Genomic DNA, 27,121 nt, shown 5'->3' on the forward strand with positions numbered 1-27,121 from the left:
AGCACATGGGCAGGACAGTGGAGGGAGGGCCGGGGCACACTCACACGTGATTGACAACGCCACACCGTATATAGGGAGCACACAGTCCTGATGCAAATACAATGATGCACCATTAATTGCTAATCAACTCCTTTTGATACGGGCCCGTCTTTGTGCCTCGGCCTTCTTCGGAGTGACAGGTTGAGTGCGTGTGACAGGAGGTGTGAGGGCGGGACAGAAGGGGGAGGCGAGTAAAAGAGGGCCGGGGCGTATGTCCCTTATGGGGGAGACGGGAGGCCAACTGTGCCCTTATGATGGCTCTGTGTGAAATAAATCAGATGCAGCCATGCCCATTCTCTTTGTGGCCCGCTGACAAGGGGTTAATTTGGGGGCCGGGTGGTTGGGGGCTGGGGGTGGGTGGGGGTTAAAAGGAATCTTAATCAAAGTGCATCCAACCCCTTTAGCTAACCGAGTGGCAGTCTGTCGGAAGTATCTGTTTCCTCAATGAGATCTGGCATCACTTCTGATAAATAGCAGACGGGCGGACAGAATCGTTCATTGGAGAGTACTTCAGATCACCAGAGTGTGAAGAAGAGGGTGACCCGTCATTTCATCGGGCCCTCCCACCCTCACAGGAACTGACAGGGAGAATCTTCCCAGACGGTTCAGACACAGTGATGACCCAAAATCCCACTTTCATAACAGTTTTGGTCACATCAATAAAAGTCAACACAAAAAAGACATTCAGAATGCAGTGATCATGTTCTCCTGCCTCCCCTGCTGCTCCTGTAGTGTTGCAATTAATGTGACAGTTAAAGGGCCGGACGCTGAGCCGAACCTATTATCTGCCACTTCTCTGCCCGCCTGTTTATCCAAACAGCAGCGTCTGAGTGACAACACTACAGGAGAGCAGAGCCTCTGAGTCACAAGGAAATAAGCATGTAGGTCACTCGGTCATGCAACACGAATGGATGTGATGATACACACGACACAATGAGATGAGAGGGTGCTGGCCATGAAGACACACAAGACGTCACGCCGAGTCTGATGCACTGTCTGACACGTACAGCATGACACCAGTCAGATAATGTGTGGTGTTTTTCAGTCTGTGCAAAACAGACAAATTAAACACAAACGCAACATCTGCAAAGAGTAGTTTGTCACTGGCAGCAATTACAGGCTGGAACGAGAATCAAAGTATGAATATGTTTAAAAAGAAGCAGTCTTTTTATATTCCTTCTCACAAAGAGTACACATAATACCGCTAACAACCATGTACAGTCCAAATCAAATAAAAACACATTTGATGTCTTTAAATGTTTCAACAATAATTGGCCACAGTTTTGACTGGACATAGCAGTCTCATCGAAACACTGAAGAAATAGCAAGTGTTAAGAATAAAATGTTCTTTCTTTATAATGGAAAAAAAAAAAAAATCCTGATTATCTAAAGCTTCTGTACATGGGTCACACGCTCTTACCAGGTGACCTACTGGGATGCGTGTTTCAACAGCCCAAGACATAGAATTTTCTCAAGGTTGAGAAACCCACTGAAATTAAAATGAGGAAATACAAGGTTTTCACTGGACAGCAACAATTTCCTGTCTTACTATGAAGCTCTAAACTACATCGCACGGTTTATATTAATATGTAGAGTTTGCTCAGTTGTCATAGAGATGTTCTGAAAAATCTTGTTAAACAGTTAAAAGACCAATGTATGGACCCACATAGAAATAATCTCTATCATCACTCATGAACCACTGGACGTGTGTGGTGGTGTCTGTATCTGCAGCGACCCCGCCCTCTTCAAATGTTGCTGTGTTACGTAGCCAGTAACAGCGCGAGGTTGGGACACAGTTACACTGCTGTCTCGACTCTCTGCTCCGTCTGTCTGTGTGTGAGCTGAAGTTCAGGGTTGAGCTACAGGCACAGAGGTAAACAGCAAACAGGATGAAGCGTGCTCCTCTGCTGAATTCAAACAAGATCCAGAAATGCAGTAACTTTTGGCAGCGTTGTGCAGAGGTGTCGGCGTATTTACCGCTGCTTCAGAGTGTAGCTGCTGTGAAACGACCAGAAAATAACAGATTTACTTTGAATGGTTTGTTCCGTCAACTGCTGTGTATCTCGTCTTTAAGATCATGCTCTCAAAGGCACTTCATAAATGGTGGAGCCCTCGTCAAATCCAATGATGAAGTTGAATTAATAGAACTCCTCACTGCGAGTCTGAGGATACAGCTCTTCTATTTGATGTATTTTGCCTTGAAGTCTTGCGTATTGTATATTCTCTTTATGTCTTCATGCGGATTGTGCCTGATTCCCTGGGTGGTCCACAGTGAGAGGTCCAATTAGAGACCACTTCAGAGCTCATTAACAGGTGGTGTACCCAGCTGCCCCTGGGGCATCAGGATACAAAGTCAGGACCTCAATGTTGTCTCACTGCCCCCCTTTTAACCCTCAACGCTGCACCCAGCCCCAGCTCCCCCATCAGCTAATTAATGGGGCACATGTGCAGATAACTGACTGCTTACCAAAAGATACAAAGGCCGGTCTGACCCCCCCTTCAGTCATTCCTCCTGGGCCCCAGACTATAAGTCCTGGCCCCGAGCCTTCCTCAAACATGAGAGCACGTCCTCCTTTCTGGGTCACAGGCCCTTTCTTTATGGATCAATCCACAGGGTGCCATACAGGCTTTTGGCTCTGTTACTATACTGTAGTCATAAATCACGATGCCTGCTCGCACCAGATTCGACTTGAGTGGCTGCGCACTATGGCGACGTGGACCCAATAAGCACTTGAGCGGCCGTACGACCTGACACGACAATAAACCTGATGCTCGAGTTATTGCCCCTGTAGTCGAGGTTGTTTAGTTTGACAAACACTGGGAGCTCCTAATAGATGTGAATGTAGAAGCTGGAGAGGCTGTTGTCTCATTGTTATCTTGTCATGTATTGGCAGCAGCGCTTAGGCCCTGGCAGCCTGTATAAGTGATGGATGGGCTTGAAATGATGAGTGTGGGGAGTCTGACTCTGGGGCTTGTTAACAGGACTGACTGATTGTTTGCTGTAGGACAAGTTCCTTCACACAGCCTGATCAGAGAGAGGCAGCATATTTCTGCAACATGACCTCAGGCAATTTCAATGATTAAATTGGTTTCTTGGAAAACATTCTTGCCCTAACATCTGTTTACTTTTTGTGTGATGACAGAGGAAAAAAAATATGAAGAGCCAACAAGAATGCTAATTAGGGCGCCAAGCCAACAAGTTTTCAATTCCTTCATTTGGAACCCTCATTCTGCGAGTTGGACCTTTTAAATGAGGTCCCTGCTCCAGAATATATAACCCATATCGCCATCCCAGTAACAGTAACTTCATTATTTTGGACCTGGATTCAATAGTCTTCTATTCAAGACAGAAAACAGAGGACAAATGGCAAAAGTCTTTTTCAGCAGAAGCTAGTCTGTCTGCTTCATCTGCTTCCACAGCACCATTACACTAATTTCCATTTTGATTACACTTTCTTTGTTTTCTGCATGACTAATGCAGTTTTAATCAGGCCTTGAGATAATACATACACACAGTGACTGAGCGCAGAGTGCTGCAGAGAGACAGAGAAGGACGAAGTCAAAGTGGAGAAGCGTTCTTTGTGTGTAACTCCTAAAATAACTGTAACTCTAAAAAAACCAAAAAAAAACTTTAAAGGGAACAGCCACATTTAACTGCAAAGCCCTCGAGATTCAAGGCTGGAGATGAATAACAGACTGCGTGAATAAGGAGGTGGTGAGTCTGCCAGTGTAGAAAATCAAATGGCAACAAGAAGTCTTAGCATAGCCTTATAAAGAAAAACATACATCGCCTCCCTCGTTGTTGTTGTTGAGAAAAAGCAGCCGCTGGTGGAAAGACATCACACAAACCGTGACAGTGCATCTATGTGAAGACATCATGTCGTCCCAAACTGTCGAGGCAGATGCCTTGAAAGGAAAAGTTAACATAAGTGTGAAAAGTCACAGACTGGTTGTGTGATAGGTGTTTTAGCTTAGCAGCTACAGTGAAGATGCTGGTTTAAAAAGGGTTTGAATAATAATGTCTTTGCAAATAAATTAGGGATGTCAGAGCTTCCAGAGATGGTGGACCAGCTGCATGGAGACATTTTATACATTATTTAGCTTTTTTTTAAATGTTTTAAATCACGCCCCCATTAACTTCAGTTGATGTAGAATGCTGCATCATTGTTTTACTGTGAAGCTTCAGAAATGTTTTGTTGAGTACTAAACTTCACCTGACTTTCCGTCTGTATTTCGGTAAGTGGATAGTGATGGAATATTCATTTTTGGGTGAACTTTCCCTTTAAATGAACGGTTTGACAAACTCACAATGATTATTCATGACTGAATAAAGTGAAGAAACAAACGTTAAATGACAACACAATCTCATACTGTATTACTTTGTTTATATGTGGTGAACCCCGCCACCTTTCTAGCCCCTTTAAGCAAATTGGATACCGGGCTAGTTGCTTCCACTTGTTTCCAGTCTTCATGCTAAGCTAAGCTAACTGGCTGCTCGCCGTCGCTTAATCTTTACTATAGAGAGCTGTATTGATCCCCTTTCATCTAAACTTTGGCGAGAAAGCCAAAAAGCATATTTTCCAAACTATTCATGAGCAGCAAAACAGTGGAGTCGCAGTATAAAAACACCAGGTCACAAATCATTCGCTGTGCTCCAGCTGTCGGGAGGAAGTGGAGCAAATGACACGCACGCACTTGGCATCGGCTCTGCAGACCGATTGGCTGTTAACTTTCATCATGTATGAAGCTCTGCCTCCACAGCCACTGTGAAGCACATTAATAGCTAATTGATACCTTGAACTCCAGGCATGAAATTGCTAAACCAGAGTCTTGTACCATATTACAAATCACTTAAGAGGGGAAAAAATACACGCACCATCATATATATCATTACTGTATGTATTTCAGGTCATGCTGCCAAGCCCTGCTCGTAACCCAGCAATAAATAAAGTCTTTTCATGCCCTCGTTATGATTGCCTATAACTCTTTCTGTAAGGGATTATCGTAAAACATATTAACCAGTCAAAACATAAAGACCGATTATGAGTATGTGGTAAGAAATAGTAGGATTACATGGTGGAAACATTTCATGGGTTTTTGTTTTTTAAAGTTTGTCTGTGTTCTACTGGAAGAATGAGTGGAAGAAAAAGCAAGAGAGGGAGAGAGGGAGAGATCTGATTATGTCCTAGCTCCAGTTTAACTGTACACACAGCTATTATGTTGTCAGCAGCTAGTTAAGAATCAAGCAATGGCAGTGACAAACTGTAATAATCAGGAGTATATTAGTTCCCAAGAGTGAGTTTTAGCATGTTAACGTCAACTGATTTCACAGATATTTTCCACCAAAAACCCCTCTGATGTCCTTCACAGTCACAGTCTCAGTTGTCACAGTTTCGTGGCTCGCGGCTGCAGCTGGAAGAAACATCAACGCAGCGACAAACAGATAACCATTCTGATCTGATTCGATATGTCTGCTCCTGAAGCGAGTGGATGCGCACATGATTTTTTGTTGTTGACAGATTGAACCCTCCTTTCCAAACATGGCCTGGCCCACAGTAAATACACACATGTCAGTCCTCCCAGTGGGAACAACGTGACTCATCTATGAACGCATGACTTGTTAATTGTGGTTAAATAAAAAGTGCAAAATGTCACAGAAGAAATATGAGCCAGTTCGCTTACTGATTGATTTGCTCTGAGGGCATCAGCAACCAGCCACACACATGAAAACACAGAGACAGTTCCAGGACAAAGAGTGCTGATTGGCTTGAAGGGTGCTAAATATTGCATGGTCACTTGAGTCTGCCTGGAACTGAACAATAGTCTGCAGGTTCAGCTCAGCTCACGCTGTAACCGTCACAGCCGCTTTCAGGGCATTTGCCTCTCTGGTGAGCATGTTTAATTGAAAGTGGGGCTTTTATGAAACACTTTCCATTTGTATCTCTTCCCCACACCTTTACATTACATAACAGGTGTTATTATTCCTCCTTGAAACTTCACTTCTCAGCTTTGTTTAACCACGCCGATGTCAAACAAGTTCAAAGCCTGTGAGGAGTCTGAACTTGCCCTGACATCCCGGTGGGGCTGAGGCAAGCATCCTCGAAGCTGCCAAAAGCCCAGATGTCCATCCCTATGACACCGGGATACTTTTTTCCTGCCCAGAAGAGAGGCAGTTTGAAGGGAAGAGAGCTGAAAGAGACAGAGAGAGAGAGAGAGAGAGAGAGAGAGAGAGAGAGAGACTTCTCCTAGGTGAGAAAAATGAGGTCTCTTAAGGATTTAAAGTGCTGTAGCCAAGGTGAACAGCCTCTGAATGGCTGTTATGTATCAGTCTGATCTGGTGTCTGCAGCTCACGGTCGTGACTCATAAGCAGCTTGTCAGCATCTACACCACCGCAGCAGACAGACGAGTGGCCTTCAATGACTCCTCACTACTAAGCCTGTCTCCTGCACTCCACTCAAATACCACGAGGTTACTTTATATTTTAGGGGGATTTGACTGAGTGACAACAGCTAAGGCTTGTCTCCCCCCCACCCAGCCAAGTCTCTTCAATCCGTGCACAAACAACATGATTAAAAGGGACAGTTCACCCCGACATCACAAACAAATTTTTCATTCATTCCTCATTCCCTTAGTGCTATTTATCCACAGTGTCAGCTTGTGGTGCTCAACAGGCCAAAGAAAATACCCAACAGCGTCTCTTCCCAGATCTTGCTGTTTGTGCAGTTTCTGCCCAACTATAGTGTGTCAACGCACAGAGGAAAACGTGCTCGTACTCATGGACGAGAGGCTCTTGCTCGCGATGTTGTTGGATGCAATCGTCAGCTGTTTCCTCCTGGGCTAAGCAGCAGCTTCGGCTAGCTCAGTCAGTTCAGTTAGCTAGCCTCTTGGCCATGAGTGGGCGCACGCTTCCCTCTGCACGGTGACACAGAAATGGAAATAGTTCCTAAAAGAAAACTACTCACAAGAAGGTCTGTGCCAAGCTGAACGCCATCTAGTTCTGCAATATTTGAGAAGGCAGGCATCTTTACAGCCGATCTCTCCAAAACACAGTAAGTCACAGCAAAAACAATCTAGATGGGTAAATAGCACAACAGGTACCATAAAAAAAAGTACTACGTCAAACACATATTATGGATTTTGGGAATGAACTGTCATTTTTATGACTTTCCAATCGTCTGCAGGTCATATACCAGAGTAAAACAGTGCATGCAGCTGATCTGCCGGTCCTTCTTCTTCTGTGGAAAAGGGGCTACCTCACTAAGTGGTTTTGCTGTAAAATGGAAAGGATTGACTTGTATGTACAGCATGCAATCTAAAAGTGCAAAGTCAAGTAATCTCAATGCAGATTGATGAGAACTTGTCCTACATCTGAATAAATTCACCATCTTTTCTCACTGCCCCGAGTACAAGAGGACAAGAAATAAAAGGAGGGAAAACTCATGTATAAGAGCAACTGGAGGCTTATTGCAAATGAGTTTAGAGGGCAGTGGAGCAGATAATTCAGACCTCATTTCAAGGCTGTGGAACATGAATGACAAACTGCAATGATGCTACCTTTCCCTGCTCTTTGATTCGCTTAATCAGGCACATGTGCTCTAAACACAAACACACACACACAAATTCAAAGGGGGAAAGCAAACAGCCCTCAAACTGAATTCACATATGTTTTCTGTATAATCTTTCGAAAATTCCATCAATATGTTAATGTGAACAATTCTTTCCCAGACCTAGGGACCGAAAAACCCAAGCCTCTAATCTGCCATCCCTCCCAGCAACGTTCTTCTGGAGCTGCTCCATTGACGAAGTCTGACTTTCCAGGCACAAGGAAAATTTCTCTTGAGTTTTTATACATAAATGAGATGTATTACAAAGTAGTTTTAACTGTTTTCAAACAGAAAAAAAGTCTCTATAACCGCTTGACTGGTGACTCCAAGACTTGATCGTGGTATTATATCCCACATTCAACTGTCCTGGTTAGGTTGGAGTAACAGTATGTTCTTTTCGTTTTCTAACAAAGCTGTTTAGATTTGATAGCTGTTGATCGTCCCCAGTTCATCTGTGCCCTCAGTGGCTGACAGAGTGCCCTGTGAATGCCTCCAGGCTGTTGGTGCCATCAGTGCGAGCCAAGGGGAATTCTGCGTAGTTCTTTAATTAGAGATCCAGCGAAAGGGAAAAGATCCACCGGTGATGTACAACCTCCACGGCCTTTGATGTGATGACATCCAGCTTTCAGTTCACACAAGGCACACCTATTAATCTCTTTCTTCTCTCAAGCTGTGTTATGGTCAAAACAAATGAGCAAACACTGAATGTGCCGTGGTTTTTGGCAATTATTGCTTCACACAAGCGGGCAATTATTGCTTCATACTATAGCATGTGCCTGACCTTCTTTAAAAGCACAGCAGACAATAGTGCTGCTTTTGAGGTCCATAGGTATATTTGCTGCCATAGTTTATTTACCTCGGCTCTTGAGACCGACTCTCTCTGCATTTGTTTCAGATATTTTGAAGGTGAACTATGCATAGGATGAATGGCAGTTTGCAATTGCTAATATGGTTTTCAGTGCACTTTAAGGCCATGTGTTATATTTGTATTTGTAAATCATAGAGCAAAACAGGCTTGTGTTTTGAGTTATGGTGTGGTGGGAACAAGAAGCACATTATCCATCTGGAAGTCCTACAGTTAGAAAATATAAGACTGTGTTACCAACAGCATTTTACAACAAAAAATATGAGCACCAGAAATACTAAATATTATATCAAAGGAAGTGCTTTTTGATATTTCACAGAAAAGTAGTTTAAGTTAATTCAGATGACAGAATAAATTTCTGTACATTTGCTTTATATCTGGTAAGCTCTCTTTGAATTCACTGTAGTCTACCTTAGATGTGACTTTGTCATGGCAGATGCTACTGTTTCTGTCTCCCAGTCTCTACAATATGCACCTTCAATTATGTATAAACCTGACATCCAACCAAGACAAAGAATCTACAGGATTCTAGTTAATATGTGCTAAATGCTAACATCATCATGATAGCATGGGAGTATTTGAGAGTTAGTTTCACTCTGAAGGATAACAAAGAGATTTATTTGTCACAGGCACAGCCATAAAACTGTGCAAACACAAAGAAAAGTTTATAAAAGGGAAAACATCCCTTTTTCATTCACCAGCTGTCTCTGCTGGTGGCACCACTACTGTTGACTGGATTGCTTGAAGTTAGCTTGTGACAGACAGTTTCCAGTGACTCCCTTCCAACCATTCTGGCGCGCTCGATAGCTAGATTCAAATTCAGGCGCTCGCTAAAGTCTTTATGAATTTCTTTGTCCGGGGATCATGAATGTGTGCAGCAATCCATTCAGCGAGTTAATGTGACACTCGCATCCAAAGAGCTAAAAATATCGAGCCAACAAATGACTGCGGGTTTCATGTCAGGTTCATATAAAGGAGCGTTTCTGAGGGATTACACTTTCTAATGAATTCTATAAACTAATAAATAATTGCTTTATAACGCTTCTCTGTTTGTCGTTCAAACAAGGCACTTTGCACGCAGCGGTTTGGTAATGACTTCAAGGTAATGATCATGTTCATTTCTCTGTGAGTGCCTGTGTCACAGTTCAGTCACCATCTGATCCGAAGTCAAGCAAATTGAACAAACAGCGGGCGCTATCTGCCGTTCCCAGCCTCTCTCTCTCACTCTGCCTACAAACACACACTCTCATTCCACCACGGACGGGTGCTTGTCAGGCAGGAACATGTGTATGCTAATTTACTGGAGCACACACCAACTATTCACAGTCCAATGAGAGAGTGCAGATAAACCAACTTGTGCTTTCAATATGTCGAGTTCTGATTAGAGGAGATGGAAATGAGGCCCCCGAGAAGATATGTGGTGAGGACATTGCAGGCATGCGGCCAGTTTCTCAGAGCTCCTGAAAGAGAAAGCTAACAATCTCAGTCGACAGCCAGATCAATACGGGCAGCTTAGGTAGCTGAGACTGTGCCAGGACCTCGGCGCTCTTTGCTACAGGTCCACAGATGTGCAAAGTAGTTGGTGAGACCACAGGGGGACCATAGAGACGGTTCACATCTGCAGGCGAACATGACAGGCATCACTCTTCTTTTGTCGAAACAGGGATGAAATGTCAGCGAGCCTGTGGCGTGGCTTTGATTTTGGTCTATGTGATGCTCGATAGGGATACTCTGACACTTCTCAAGTGTGTCAAACAGTCACACACAATTTGTGATATCATTTTTAGTCCAAGAAAAACAGGGATCAGTGTTTCAAACATCCACTGACTCACTGAGGAGGAATGTGAGAGAAGTTGTTGGTAAGCCAGCTGAGATTAGACCCATTCATGGTCTCACCTGTTGTTCAAAGAACCCCTCTGGCATTGCTAGGCTAGTTGTGTCGCGCTAAAAAGGAAGACGAATGGTGTGTTAACATATACAGAAATGAAATTCATTAGGCTGTCGGGGGAGAAGGGGTTTATGGTGGAGGAAGTGTAGTCTGTATCACCTAAGGCGAGTTTTGAGTCGGAATTCTTCAGGATGAAGGCTGGATCAAGATTTACAATGTGAGAACTGCTTCCTCTGACAGGTTAAGCCATACATTTCTCCGTGGAATTCAGAGAAACACTTGTAAAGCAGTCAGGTGTCATTTTATGAAAACGTCCAGGGGACTGTAGAAAAAGATATAAAGCACACCTCAGAGGTAAGAAACCCGCCATAACCAGGCGGTGCCGCGTACGGCTGCTGACGGCATGACCTCAAACGCACCTTTAAAACCGCCTCCCTCCCTCCAGCTGTCACCTCGCTAAGTCAGAACTTGTTTCCACCTGATATCCTTCCAGTTAGCGTTCAGGTGACGACATAATTATAGGTTATAACACAATTCATAATATTTCATTACGTGTTTGGCCTAACTCGTTTCAGTGCAAGATCCTGTTAGAAGGGGTCGTATATCCTTCAACATATTAATTAACGTTATTTTACGATGATGATCGATGTGAGATGGACGGGTCCGCATCTTGGAAGAAAGCGATGTGTTGGCAAATAATTTCTGCTTCCAGCATGTAGACTGCATAGTGAGTTGTGGGTGTGTGAGTGTAGATGTAAATGGAAGATACCAGCTGTGATGTCTACGCCCGTAGAGCAGCCTCGTATGGACCATATAGGGCCTTGTTTGTTATAATTGCATGTCACAGTTATTCATCATGCAGTTACATTAGCTGTTATTGTCTCTAATTGAGCTACAGAGCTATTCTGATCAACTTTATGGGAAAAAAGTCAGCCTCTTCTTTGGTGTTTACTCTCAACCCTGACCCCCGCATCTCATGATATATAGCTGCAGCTGCTGATATTACCTCAAGAAATAATAAATGAAGCATCTTCCAAAAACTACTAGTGTCAAATACACCCCCGCGAGGAGCTTCTCGGCATGATGATTTTTGCTGGCAACAAAGTGGCGGTGTCACATGACACGCGGGAATGCCAGGGCCAGAGGCTGCTTTGAGAAGCGGATCGTAAATCCTGAAAAAAAGGGCAAGAAATGCAACAAAAGACAAAGTGCAACTCTCTGCACCTCCCGTCGGGGGCCTCATACAGCCCTCCCTTCTGTCACCCCCTCACCACACCAAATCAGCCAGATTTATTAGTGGCAGGTGACTTTCTGGATTGCAGTTAGGTTATGGACTGATGTGCTGCAGCGCGGGGTATTGCATTACCATCTGTTTGTGTGAAGCTCGGACACATAAAAAAAAAAAAAAAAAAAAAAAAGAGCGTTTTTATTCTGAGGAGACTTCTGTCCTTGAAAGTGGAGAACTGCAGACAATGCTATGCCGAATGCAACTGCTCCTGCTTTATGTCATTAAATCGCCGGCAGCACTGTAAATCACACGAGACACCAACAACATTTCTGTTACATTCATGCATTCAAAGAGGGCTGCAGAGGGGGAAACGCATGCCACGGTGTCAGAGACATCTGGTGGTAATATGTCCAATAGTGCCTTCATGTGGTGTGGGACTATTTCTGTGCCGCTTCACTTTTCTCCTGCAACAGTGCTGCGCTCGCAACGTCTGTTTACAGCATTACAGATGGGAGTTCGCAAAATCAAGCAAGCGCATAAAAAGCAGTGTAACATAATTCACAGCTCCATGCTAGAGGAACCCGGCAGCCGGATGATCAAATGTACCCACAGTCTTTTCAAAAAAATGAAGACACAAAGAGTGTTCAGCACAACAACACCGGCCTTGTCTCGGTCCAGATTTCCAATTAGCAAATTCATTAGGAGGGGTTCATTTTGGGTTTTTATGGTGTGAGGCTCCTCTGCCAGTCTTCATTAGTGCTGATTAGTGCCACCGCCTTGGCTGGCCTCTCACTGAGTCATGAGCTGCGGGTGATTCCCCCTATTGTTCTCCAATTCACACTGTACTCATAAAAGTCAGCAGTATATTGCAGAGTGGAGCCGTGTTCCAGCGAGACAACACCGTATTATTTTACCGCTTATTTCCGGACGCTCTTAAAAATGGTAAAACAGAGGCTAAGAAAACGTTCACATGGACCTGTTGGAGACCTTGAGGTGTAATCTTCTGCAGTCTGTCACATATGGTGAGAATGAAGCTCAATTTAATGTTACGAGTGTAATCTACACTCAACCTTGGATTCCGCATCTCCCCTCCAGTGACGCCAATCGACGCCGACCTCGAGCCCGAAGAAAATCTCCTCTCCGTCTGTGTTGCGGAAACAGATGTCTGGAACGTCTCCACGCATGATGCAAAACACAAGCTCACCAGTGTTTTGTGAGGATCGCTTTTCCATCATGACCGTGCTGATGCTGGTAGACAGAGCCGAGGATTGTTGCGAGGAAATGATGTGTGCAAATGCTGCGTCAGCGGCGGAGGGATGCTGATGCACAAGACCGTCTCAGTTCCCACCGTGGAGGACCGACCACTGACACAGCTGGATTGAGCTTACAATGAAGGGGACGTGGCGCTGCAGGCAGCCATGCAGACAGGCTGAGGTGGAATAGTTATTAAGCTGATTTCCACAGTATTCTCTGGTGTAAAGTATACGTTTGTTCATTTAGGGTGGCTTGAAATGGTATAAAGAAAGAAAACAATCCTCCAAATACTATGAATGTTACTCCTCTTTAAAAAATATTGGATAGAATTTCCACCCGTGGTCGCATCATAATGGTGCACAAGCGCAGTAATTCCCCTGACGTTTGACACACAGCAACAGCAGCCAATTCACCTTGTGCAGCTTCATAAACTTTCAGTTGCACAAACCCTTCCGTGATGCGTCTGGTCAATGGCGTGACACAGTGTCCCTCAGACAGGCATAACAACAGACTGTCTTGAGCTTAAAGATGTCCTGCTCTGTGGAGGTGTGAGGCCTCTCCTGTAATTACCACTTCATCATTGAAGGAAAAGGAAAACAGTGGCCCCAGAAGATTCTTGTCTGGAATGGTAAACAGCTTGCCCTGTCTTTGCTGTGGTTGGATGGTAGACTTGGCTGCTGTCAGCCAGACAGACTGACTGACTGCCCTACGTGAGTTTATGTCTGAGTGCCCTACAGTATGTATTTCAGGAAACCAGAAGACAGGCTGTCTCATCAGTGAAAATAGTAATGAAAGAGCCGCCAGACTGTTTAATTTGAACTCATTCTGTCAGATGTGAATATTGTAATGTGTATGCAGGAATGTGCAGAAATGACTGGTATTTCTTTCAGACGGTGGGAGGAAAATAAAGGAAGAAATCTAAATATATATAATTTTTTTTGCACTCACATTTGCACTTTCACTGCAGGTAGACAACCATGATTTTTTTTCTCTTGACAAGCACAGTACCAGAAATATCTCCAAGATCACTGTCCAATGACAAGCTTCACCAGGTAGGCATAACATGTCCATGATTCACCAGTGTACTACTCATAACCATGATCCCTCACTGGACTCACACAAACATACACACCCTCAGACATGGATGCCACAGGCATAACTTATAAACACAGATTTAGGATATATTTGTCTAACCATTAAAATATATTACTTCAAATATTGTGCTCCTATTCCTAATGTTTATGGCACTTTATTTCATTTCTATCATTTTGACTGGTTTAGTAGAGGCCATACAGATATTCATTATACCTGAGTGTAATGACTAAACAGCTCATGACATCACCAACACTCAACCATGGCTTTGTTTCTGTTACTCTAACATAGGTACAGTTATTTATCAAATGTAGCTGCATCTGCTTAGATTTGTTACCATATAAACAGAATATCATCAGTAGGGAAAAAGCAATTATCAGCCTTGGTCTCAATCAATGTCCCGCCCACCACACCATCTGATTGGTTACATGTCACAAGTAATATCCTTTCAACAGCGGAAGTATAGTTTTGGCCCTAACAAAAAAAAAAAAAAAAGACATATACAGAAATAAAACTAAGAAAACATCAGTCCCCTAAACTTGTTTCTCTTGCTCTCAAACAATTTTTAAGGACCCCTAAATGGATATGAAACGGACCACAGAATTAACTTTTGATAAGAACTCTTTTCCCAACCCATGTCCAAAAATATTATACAATTATAGTCAACATAAATTATAACCCCTTTTTCCCGAGGACTTCCTGCAACCACCCGACCCCACTTTGAGAACCACTGCTGCAGACTGTTAAGTGTTAACTTCTTACTTTTGTTTGGTCTGCCATGCCGCTAACAGCCAATCTGGCCAAATAAATAAATAAACACAATAGCAACCACTTACTGTAATATTGTCTCCTCCATCTATATTTTTAATTCTTTATGAAAGCGGACTCATGCTGTTATGCAAATGCGATTGCAAATGTGTTATGGTTTCTCAGCAAGCAAGCCGACAGAAAGGACCAGAACGTCTACAAAGTGAATGGCGTCAAAGTAACGTTGGCGTTGGGACGGAGAGAGAATACAAATGAGAAGTAAAGCGCGAGTTTCATCTGCCCACTTTATACGTTTCAGGTCCAGATGTAGAGACCAGGGCGTGCGTAGGCGCAAACGTTTGCTGTGTAAGAATCTTGAAGTGAAAGTGGCGTGAAAAGGGAGAAATAAAACATCAAGGAGCTGTGCGAGTGGTACCATTTGATTTTTAACCTCTGCAGACCCGCCTCTGCTCTTAACGACCCTTGACCCGACATATCCTCAGAATCCCGGATCCCTGTGCTTTCACTCTGGCCCACGCCTGCCAGAGCCCCATATTTATGGCCCATGTCTGATCACGGTGTCCACCTGTTGTTTCACTTCTCTCCGCTAAGAAGTTTCAATTCCTCTCATGATTCACTGCATATGAGGTTGTTTTCCTTCATGTGCGAAAACACCCACGGACACCCATAAAGATTTAAACACACTGAGTTACCACAAAGCAGGCTGAGATAATGCATTGTCAGACACTGCCTACACTGAAGGTGAAAGAGATATTTCTCACAGCTTATTTTTCACATACTGAGAGAATCAGTTACCTTAGATTTTATACACAGTGATGAGATGGATATTCAGACACTGACCTGAGAGCTGGCCCTGATTACATCTCCACCATCTCCCTGCTCCCTGCCCCACCGCACCACTAACCGACCTTCCACGGCCCTCCTTCCTACCAAGATCACCTAATTAAAAAATGCATGAACCTCCCCGAGTCTCTCGGAGAGAGAGAAAGGGGAAAGGTGGAGGAGGCAAAGTACAGAATGATCAAACAAAACAGGCAGAAAAAGAGCAAACATCTGGACCCCGGTGCTCATTAACACCGCTAATAATGAATTAGAGGCTGAGTATGAATAATTAAACATTCTTTTGAGGTAGGGTTTTTTTTTTAGATTAGATGCTTTGAAATATCACATACGGAGGAAAACATCTTAGGATAGACAGAAAGACGTCGACCTGATGCTCACTGGACCGTCCTAGATATCATACATTCCTTATACATTCATGTGCAATAACTGTGTTGTGTGCCTGCAAAGGTCCGCTGGTTTGGGCTTTTGTCTCTGATGACAGAGTGCCTGTGGCTACGCCTGTCTGGCCTCTGACCCAAACCACAGGATTCAGTCCACAGCCCATTAGCACTCATTCACTCCCTCGAACTCCACCAGGCTGCATGTCACTGTTGCCATCTATTGGATACCCGAGTTCATATCCCCACATATGCAGCTCCCATGGAAAATAGTTCATGCGAGCTACAGTGAAAGAACTGATGCAACAACGATGTTAACTGTGCCAACACAAGGCACAAAGGTCTCATCAATTCAGGCAAATAAAGTCCAGGCTGAAACCCGCTGCATGTAAGAGACTTTCAATTACACGTGGCTTATTCGTCATGACAGCCCTCCAGACTATTTCTGTCACACAAACCACACATATCTGTCCACATCTTTATTTACTTTCCTTGCAGTAATAAGCAGCAAAGACACCCAGTTTTCAAATGATATCCATGAAAAAGACTGCGTGATGAGTAAAGTGCCTTGTACTCTGAAGTCTAAGAGGCAGCCAGTCATATTTCTGGGCTCGTATTAGCAACTAGAGCAGACTAAATCAGCCGTAAATCCTCTAATCTTCCTCATCCATCATGAGGATGAGGCCATGTCAAGGAGGAGAACCCAAACCTCAGCAGGCGGCTGGCGTACAAGTTGGACCAAAGCTCACGTTCACGCATGAATACTGTAAATATTCCGCATTAATTATGCATGATGATGTCATTTTGAAAGAGGGGCAGTCCGTCCACTTGCAGCAGAACAACTAAAGTACCCATGGGCAGGTTATTTTAACCTGTCCGGCAGATTGTTGCAAGAACACAGAAGGAGAAGACGTGAAAAGCATAAAGTTTCGGACGTGAGCGAGAGGACGGCACAGAGGGACATATCCAAGCTGCGTGGACTCGAGGAGACAAGTTGTCGCTGAAAATAGCAAATGTGATATTTTATTTATCATGAACGCACCCTCACACATGAACGTGCACACACAGAAATGCGCATGAATGCATACGCACAGTAAAAATCCCTACTCAGTCACACGGTGGGTTCATGTTCTGGCCAGGGTGTTCGTGTGCATGTGTGTGTGAGGTGGAGGAGAGACAGAGATTGTGTGCACATGAACTACAAAAGTGCAAAATCTTGCTCTGTCAGAAAGAGGAGCTCCGCCTCGCACCGCCTTTGGAAGAGATTTAGTCTCAGGTAGCAAATAATAGCTGGCAACGTTATCACTTATATCATCAGCAGGACGCCCTCATGCATATCATCCCCTGTGGGCTGCCAAATGGGACTTTTGTGTGCAGATGGCAGCGTGAAGAGGCAGGTGAGATAAACCAATGTGTGTTGTTTGGGTAACATTCTCACATTTTTAGTGGTTATTACAGATAAAGCATTTTTTTTTCTATAAGGTGGAAAGATGACAAAACACAAACCGACACCCCGACACAAAAACAGGTTGTGGTGATTCTATCATAACACAGGTTTGGCTGCAATACAAAAAAAGAGAAATAATAAAAAGACACATTTTAAGTATGTGACTATGGCAGAATCGTCCAAAATATGTATGCATAAGTTATGCACACAGTAGGGTTGGAGTTAGTTTTTTTTAGTTTAAGCACTTTGGTTAGGTTTCTGAAAACATGGTGGTTTGAGTCAGGGGTTAGAGTCAAGTCAGCTCAGTGACTGACATACACACATACATACATGTAACTTATATATACGTGATGTAACTTCATTATATTAGTGATTCAAAATAACTCACTTTTTGGTTTCCAACTGGATGACGAACAGCAGTCTGTAAGTCTTATTGTGGACACTTTGTACTACTTCACCTTTATTCCTCCTTTGCTGCTGTAATAACTACTACATCCACTTGAGGTCACCGCCTAACAAGAAATGTAAATATGGGTCACAATAGACATCACAACACATTTGGAGCCCAAAGTTCAACACTCTTTGGTTTGTCCTCCACCAGCTCTTGAGGGAGATATCTGTCTTATTAGCTCTTAAATGCTCTAATATCCCTCTGCTGTCTGCTGCATCTGAAAAACAGCACTGATGAGATTGGTGGGAGAAAAACTGTGAGGATGTGGGCCATAAAACGTATACAACTCGACTTACTAACCGTGTAATCGATTTAAACAATGTTTAAGATTGAAAAAACTAAATGCTGCTAAAGTTGTATTTGAAAGAAATCTGCTCTGTGTTTGAAAAGCATTCCTGGACTTTGATCTATAATCCAAAGCAGATACACACATCTGTGTTCAAGTGAGTGAAACCTGTAACTCCATGTTCATGTTCATGAGTCTGGTAAAGGATGGCACAGACTGACAGCTCCTGACCACATCATGAACGTATTACTATTGCCGTAAAAAACACACATGTGATCGATAAAGATGATTGACATGGAGAATGTACACCAGCTTTTGTGTTAAGCACTGTATGAAAAGTGTCTCTGGAGTGGAGGTTGGGGTCAGAGTATAAAACGGCTCTGAAATATGTACCAAAGCTCAAGCTGTAAGTAGTTATTTAAAAGAAAAAAAACAACTGTCTTTTTATCAGATCAGGGTTTTATTTCCACTGTATGGTCGTCCAGTTAGCATTCGATCTGCTGACACTGCTTCTGGCACGGTTTTCTCTTGATAACTGGTCTTATATGTTAACATACTAACATTAACCATGTGCTTGGATTTTGCTCTGCTTGTGTGTTTCTTTGAATATCATTTCAAATTAGTGCTCCTAGCTTGAAAAGTGTTAAACATATTATTCTGGTCTATCATCATAAGAATGCACAGAGAGTTTGTGGTGCAGGTTTTTGTAAAGGTGCTGTATAAAGCTCACACATCACTTGAAAATATATATATAGATTTATTTTGCAGTAACTGTAGACCCCATGGTTTTATTTTTGAACCAACATCCTGAAATTTCCTCCCAGTTCTCTGTTGACTGAAACTCACTGAATTTAATATTATTAACAGTAAGCTGAGAACAAACTGTGGGATTTGAGACCACCATTGTCACACGTATCTTCAAGCGGCTAAATATAACACCAAACTGAAGTCTTCCAGTGTCATTGCCATCCAAACCTGTTAAAGATATCACTTTCATGCCACCCTGAGAGCAGCTTGTGTCTCCTTGAGAAGGCAAGTGACCTGCTATACGTTGACTTAGTGCCTCCTCCATCCCATTCCAGTCATTTAATCTTGGAACAGTATCAAGATAGTGATCTCCCTTTAACCTCCACAGAGGGGACGGACACTGAGGGACACTCTCCCCACTTCATCACTCAGCGTCAAGCAGTGGTGGCATGCCAAACAATCCCATTAACCCAAAGCCAAAAGCCCGGGGACATCGGCTCTGTCCTGAATCAACCACAGCTCTCTGCTCGGTTCCAAACATCCTCCCTCTTCACAACATCCATGCACTCATGTGTCAGCATGTGTAATGAGCTCACTCAGAGCTACACCCAGCTTTTACTCTGAGGAAATAGGCAGCCCCATCACCCTGAGTAGCTTTTTACAACTCAACACTGATCAATTAATGACTACGAATGAGACCCGGAGAGAAATTCATACAGGAATATTAGAGTGATGCTGAGAGAGAGACGAGCGCGGGGAGATGGATAATAAACTATGAACTGCAACTTGCAGCAGATCCAACAGCAGAGAGGCACTTTCCGCAATCACGTCCATATTGATACCTCTTAAAGCTGGCAGCACAGGCCAAGGTCGCCGGCCTCATATAGACGATTTATTTCACTCTTATATCCAGGTGCTGCAGAGAAATGAGCTGAGACTCAAACAGCACCCGGAGTAATCAAAGTGGCACACACTGTTTAGTGCTTCCCGGATCTTACTTCACGAGTCCGGGGAATGAAAAAAGAACTGTAAAACAAAGTGCAAGGAGGGAAAAAGTGTTTGACACCTGAGAAAAAATCAAGAGGAAGAGGAGGAAGGAACGCCAAGAAGAAGGAATAAAGTGTAGCAGAGAGAAGGAGGAGTTACTCACGGCTCCTGTCACCTTTCCACCTCCAGCTTCCCTTGTGCTTCCCCGAGCCGTCCCCTGGTACACAGACTCCACTCAGCACCTCTGCCAGCACCACCAGCAGCAGCAGGGGCATCCTGCCGCCGGACATGCCTGCACCCGAAGCTTGCATCGGGGCTACAGCAGCAGAGAGTCGAGGGCCATGGGGACCGCTGTCCCACACTCAGTCATGCCTCGCACAGCTGTATGGACAGATCCAAAACAAAGACAAAACGTCCTCCTCCTGCTCGGCTCCCCTCAGAGCGTTAGCCCTGAGCCACGACACTGACGCCCCAGAGGGGTCACACACTCACCACAGGCGACCCCCCCGCCTCCTGGGAGACTGGAATTATCCTTCTGAGGGTCAAAAGCTTCATAGACTGACTGTAATTCCAGTGTTGGTAGAAAGGCAAAGTAAGCCTGGATTTCTGGAGCTTCACTCTCAAATATTGATCTGGTCTTTTTTCTCTCGCTCTGCACTCTTCCTCTTTTTCAGAGCCTCTTGGAGTTAAGGAGGTATTTATTGCAGTCCTGGTCAAAGCCTCAAACTGAGCTCAGTAGAAGGAGCTCCCATGAAAAGAGATAGCAAAGGAAGAAGAAAATTGTTCCCCCGTCTCGCAGAGCAGAAGTTGTTCAGGTCACAGCGTGGACCGCTGACACTGACGGTGACACACCACTAATCCAGCGGCAGCCAACTCTTGTCACCCGCACCAGGCAGTGACTGAATGAGTGAATGTGTCCAGGAGCGTGTGTGTGTGTGTGTGTGTGAACGCATGTGTGTCGTCCCCCGCTCTCTCTTTCTCCTCGTCCACCTACCACTCGTCTCAGATCACATGAGGCAGTGTTGATATGAAAATAAGGAATAAATCACAGAGATCAGTTCACTAGAGAGCAGCCTTGACTTTGTCAACAGAGCGTCTGAGAGAGAGAGAGAGAGAGAGAGAGAGAGGGGGAGAGGAAGAGAGGGAGGGAGAAAAGAGAGAGGGAGCCCATCTCGCAAAGGAAGGAGGGTGGGAGGGAGCGAGGGAGATATGGAGGAGAGAGACTGAGTGAGACAAGCGTGGGGGGTGTGAGCAGCAATTTCTCAAGTGCAGTGGCTCTTGCGCTTTTGCACGCTCGTGATGCTCGTTCATGAGCGTGTTCTCCCCCGTGGATACCCGCACAGCCCGGGCGAGCTCAACGGCTGCCACCTGTGCATGAAGGTGTGTGTGTGTATGTGTGTGTGTGTGTGTGTTACTGGAGCGGGATTATTGTGATCTTGTGCTTTCCCAGATTGAAAACAAAAAGAAACTGTTAAAAACAAACTGTTCTGCCTGCATACTCAACCAACCGACCTGCCCAGCATGCACCTGCACAGACAAGCGCACAGACCAGTTTGACTGGGTGCTAATCTGTAATTGTTGTTGCTAATCGCTACCGGCACCACAGTTCAGAGAAGATTTTCCAGAGGCAGCAAAACAAATGAAACAGTTGCTCTTTGTCAAAATGCATGAGAGACAGGTTTCTTTAAGATGAAGAACTGATCACTTGCTCCATAACAGGAATAAGTCACCAGCATGAAATTAAAATCTGAAGAAGTTTCATAGTATTGTATTCAAAGACTACTTTATGGGCTTTTTTGCCATTATTCTATAGGAATGTCTGTATAGACAGGAAAGGGGGGGAGGACATGCAGCATAAGGTTATTGATTGGAATGTAACTCTGGCTGCTGCTGAGGATTTAGCCTCAGTACATAAGGTGCACTCGCTACCAGGTGGCCGAACAGGGGCGTCCCCCTTTATAGTATTTTCTTTGCATGCGCTGCAGGTGTGTAATGAACCCAGTATGTTCTCTTGCATTGTCCTCCTTTTAATGACAGCGTGCACTGTATGTTCATTCTGTATGAAATTTATAAATCACACTTGAGCTTATAAGGCAATTGTAGTATCACAGTTGTTTGCATCTGAGAGACATTTTCTCAGGAGAATAAACCGATGGTGAAATAAACGTGGTTATCTCACAGAAGTATTTGAAGTGCAGAACTGCATAATCTACAGATATGTACCGATATACAGAGTATACACAGTTTGCACACAGTGTCTCACACACACACACACACACAAACACACACAAAGCCTATTTTTGCAAAGAAACGAGCTCAGCAAGTCTGGGTTTAGAGTTACACCGCTCGTTTCCTCCGCCTGCCCGGGCTGTCAGGAGGCAGGTGAGTGCAGGTTAACGTGGGAAAGTGGAGGTGTCAGCAGCACCTCCCCCCATGTCTCTCTCATATGCCCTTCACTGCTGCTGTGGTGTAAAATGCCATCACTGAGTGTTAACTGCTCCCAAACAAACATAATGTAATACAAATACATGGGAATTCACAGCGTGTGTGGTCACAAAACATAAATCTGTGGACTGAATTGTTTGCTGTCACAAGCTGTTATGTATACAATCTGCAAGTCTCCGTCTACTGTTCTGGCATGAAGCCTGATCTCCTATCTCTTATTTTGTAGAATGATGTGGACAATGGCCCGATCAAAGTGCCCTGATTCGTCAGTCATGTAATCCTGATGTAGTGGCCCTTAAGGAGCGCGCTCGTGGAGATGTAATTAATCGCGTTACATTAGCCACTGATGGAAGTCTGATTAAAACAGCTCTCTAATGATTAGGCCTCTGGAATAATTACCACTGCAGGGAGGACGGGGCACTTCAACCCCTCAGGACGCCAATCTAACACTCCTACTACCTGCTAAATGTCACGGCTAATGCCAACTGCTTAGAGACTTGGACAATGCAATGCAAATTCTGTGCAGGGGGGGAATAAATGGCAGGGCGAGTTTCAACAGAGGCAGCATTTACAACAACCTGTTTGCCCGAGCCTAACATGTGTGTTTTTAGTGCGCCTGAGATGTTAGCATGCAGCCTGAGAAGGAGATTTGCCTCGTGTTTACTCAGAGCCTGAAGGGTGATTAACACGCCCCGCAAAAAACACACTAATAACTTTCGGTGTCAGGTTAAAAGAATAGATACATTGATAACAGATGATTACGTCAGCTCCCAGCCGTTATTATAGACTTAGGTGGGGTTAGTTTGCTTTGTGCATCGTCGAGAGGCGAGCATCAACACGTCAACTCATATTGCATTGGATCCCAGCTGAAGTGTACACACGTAAAACACTTGTGCTTGTGTATTTTCTTGCTGCTTTACAATTCGAATGCTAATCTGCAACATATCTACTCTATTATTTAACCATTCAGATTTGTCATTGCATGTTAGTCAACGCGTTACATGCGTGTTAAATATTAGATCGAAATTGAATCTATCGGCCCGACATTACTGCTGCACTCTCCGCCTGTTAAATATACATCATAACACAACTTCAGCTTGGGCAAAAAGAGCTGCACAGCTGCGCGGGCACTTCACTGAAAGATTCAAACAGCACACAAATAAATCACATTCGTGCTGTATAACAAATGGCTTAAACTCACTCACACAATCACACGCGGAGACCAGCGCTGGCAGTTTTTCCAATCAGCATTAAAATCACGGGTAATCTCTCGGTGGGTTACCGTAAAGGCCGTGCCAGGCTGTTTGACTTGTGTTTTCCGAGGTCGTTTTCGCCACCCACCTACAGGGCAAGTGGGCAAACACTAGGCACAATACATCTGGGAAACCTCTCTCAAGCAGATACAACTGATCTCGAGCTAAACGTTGCACAGAGCAACCTTCTCCAAGCGCCTCCGTAACTCCGCCGCTGATCTCCGGCACATCCTCGGACTTGTTTATCTCCGTTTATCTCCTACATCTGTCAGATTTCACTCCGTCTCTTCGGGGATCACAGGTCCTGCTCACATCTCTGCGGCTGCGGTGCCCCTGCAGGGTCAAACCTCTGCTTTATCTTGTCATCCTCTACATGCTCCCGGATGTTTGTGTCAACAACAAGGCAGGCGTTATCTTCAGATTTGTATGCTGATAGCAACAACTAATACATTTAAGCTGCCCCATGCTGAGCCTCATCCATACTGTCTCTTAAAAGTTGCCTGGGAAGTTGTGAGGTGCGATTATTCTAGTGGAAAACCAGGCGCAACACACACACTCCTTCTCTTGGTGTAAGGTTTGATACACAATTGCTGCTTGAGAACAACTTTAAAAACTTTCGAAGGTCTCTTTCTTGGTCTCCGTCTCACCTTAGCTTTCAGAGAGGTCAGTCTTCAAGGCGAAACACACTCTTCATTGGGCTCCCTAGCAGAGGTTGCTACAGACTATAATACATTCAATACAATGTTGAGGCTTCAGTACAGCTGCAGACTTGCAGCACCCTGCCTGAAACAACTGCTCGCTCCTGCAATCCTCCAAACCTCCCATCAAACGAATACCTGCAGCCCTAAGCACGCTAAAACGCTTATGCTTAGAAAAGTATTAAGTGTTAATATCATATCCCTGCACTCATGTTTAAGTAGAGCAACAATAACCTGTGTGTACAGGCAGGAAATTGCAGCCTAATGGTGCTGCATAGCACACACACACACACACACACACACACACACGTACACTTATTGCTTTTTACAAGCCACCAGATATTCCACGCGTGACCTTGTGCATGAACACGATTCACAATAGATGCCGTGCTGTACACGCTCGGCCAGGGTGATGGAGGAGTGATGTTGGTTTTTTTCTTTATGCCTCATCTTATTCATTTTCTCTTCATAACTTCATATTCAACAATAGCACTCCGGAGTTTAATATTTATTTTCTGTCGAGCAGAAAGCTGACACGGAGAAACAGTAATTGAAGATTATTGCATGGGAGTCTTTCAGAGCATCTCTCACAGCTCAGCCACCATATAGCCTTGAAAATGAGATCCCCTTTGTGTTCCGTCGCTGTCTCCCTCGTGTCAGTATGGTGTTTATGAAGCTCGCATTCTGGCCCTTCTTAGTTCTGCCAACGTGATGTGACAGCAGCGTTGATGGGTGGTACAAAGACACCCAGCAGGGACGAGCAGGCGGAGGGCTGGACATTGGTGCACAGCTTGGAGCGCAGCGAGAGATTCGGGGGGGGACTGGCACCCACTTTCTGACACTCAGGAGAAAAAGGGAGAAAAGCTGGCCCAGGGGAAGAAGACGAGCTACAGTAGAGTCAGAAATTCCTTTATGAAAACTTGAACAGCTGACTCACTGTAATTCGACGACAGAACCCCCGAACATGCTGCAGAGATCTCAAGTCAGTGTGGCCAAATGTTATCCTCTAACATGAACAAATTCTAGCACATCTGCTCGGTGCTTTGTAGTTAAACTTAGCATAGTAGCTGTTAATCTGTTGCAGCGACCTTACACTGTAGACGCACATATCAAAATGCCCAGTGTCGCGGGAGAAGTGAATGTTTGCAGCCTGATCTCAAATATTTCCTCCCCATTCATGACAACTACAGGAGGGATTAATAACGGTATGAAAATAATAAATAATACAAATGAAATGTGTGTGTATAACTAGATGCTAGCTGTCATCAACCAGGATTCACTCAGCCTCAGCTCCACCGTGCTCCACCTCTTTTGCCCATTTCTGGAAAAGCAGGATGTAATGCTGCACTCACAAGAGCCGACATGGTAAAGTGTAAACGGAACTGTCATCCAAGTTGAATTTCAAGGTCAGAAACTCGAGCAAGAGTCCGACTTCACCAACATAAAGACTGATGACATCACAGCAAGATGGTCGCACACATAGTAAACGATTACTTTTTATGTCTTCATCACTTTCTGCTTTCTATAGTGTTGGTTATGTGAAATGTGCAGTAAATACAACTTTATATTTTTCATTTCCATTTTAATTTATTGTATCTGTGCTCAATAGAATAGTCTCTGGGAGTTTGCGTTAGGAGGCAAGTCTGCCAGTTTCTTTGTTACTTGTGAAGTTCGCAGACTTGCCATTTTAACACCTGTTTGCAGTGGGCGACCATTTTTGTTTTTCCGAGCAGATGCACCGGAACACTGCTAGATTGGAAGTGGGCAATAACGACCTGAAAACACTTGTGACTTGCAGTAGAATGCAGCATTAAGCAGCGGCAGGAGCTGCCAAGATGGTTGACAGGTGGATCCGACACCAAACTTAGCTTTACATTATCTCTTCAGAAACGTATTGCCGATGTCCCAGAGGCCACGTCCGTGCTTTAAACAGCCTATGTAACAGCACCAAAGCACTATGGTCCTTCTCTGATATACTTGGAGGGAAAAATATGACATTTTGGAAAATACGCGGTTTGCTTTCCTGTTGAGAGTGAGATGAAACTGTTGATACCTGTCTTGTATCTGTACAAAGGTATGAAGCTACTGTCATCAGCTGGTTATCTTTAATCTCAGTTCAGCACAGAGACTAGAAATGGGCAGGAAGACTCTTCCTTTCCGTACGATCTAAACAAATGAGCTATAACCTGGTGATTAGTGAGCTTTAAAGGAGCTGGTAGACGGATTTTGTTACATTTATACAGAGCAAGGCCAGCTTCTCCCCCATTTTCCAGTCATTAAACTGTGCTAACCAGCTGCTGGCTGTAGCTTCATATTTCAAAGGCAGACATTTTCCAAAATGTCCAATTATTACTTGAAGCCAGAAGTACCCACAGCGACCCACTTTTTCCACCTCTGTCACACACTCCAGCATATCTGCTCAGAGTTTTATAGAGAGTGGTATTAATCTCATAAGGGCCGCTAATCTGTTATAGCAACTTAACATTTAACTTGGCACATTAATTAAATCAAGTAGGGTCAATGCGAGTGTGTGCTTTTGTAACTTTACAGCACCATAACTGGCAGTATGTCTGTTCCAGTGCATTTGATTAGAATTTTAATTGTAGTGCTTTGGAGGAAGGCAGATGGAGCATAAATTAGCCATCAGGACATCAAGAGGTTGAACAGTGACACTGTGTGATGACAGATTTTTATTTATCTTTTTCAACCTACATACCAGAGTTCCAAGCGATTCATATTTCATTACCGTCTCTGCCCCGAGAACGCAGGAGAGAAAATCTGGATCCACCCACAGTTATAGAGCCGGGGCGTTGAATTACTGCATGACACTCGGCTCAGTGACATCTAA

General features: G+C 44.2%; 1 protein-coding gene across 5 annotated transcripts in view; it reads right to left on the bottom strand.

The window, feature by feature from the left end:
- The window catches only part of robo1 (roundabout, axon guidance receptor, homolog 1 (Drosophila)), a 235,024-nt gene that overhangs the window by 151,328 nt on the left and 56,575 nt on the right, over window positions 1-27,121 (bottom strand). Inside the window, exon 1 of one of the 5 annotated variants that reach the window (XM_037075197.1) lies at window positions 20,041-20,820. The exons of the other annotated variants lie outside the window; for them this stretch is intronic. Coding sequence (XP_036931092.1) covers window positions 20,041-20,188 — 148 coding nt within the window. The 5' untranslated portion in view covers window positions 20,189-20,820. Of the gene's footprint in view, window positions 1-20,040; window positions 20,821-27,121 lie in introns of those variants that run through there. 5 annotated transcript variants of the gene reach the window in all.

Source organism: Acanthopagrus latus, chromosome 2, assembly GCF_904848185.1.
Source record: "Acanthopagrus latus isolate v.2019 chromosome 2, fAcaLat1.1, whole genome shotgun sequence".
In the NCBI taxonomy this organism is placed as follows: domain Eukaryota; kingdom Metazoa; phylum Chordata; class Actinopteri; order Spariformes; family Sparidae; genus Acanthopagrus; species Acanthopagrus latus.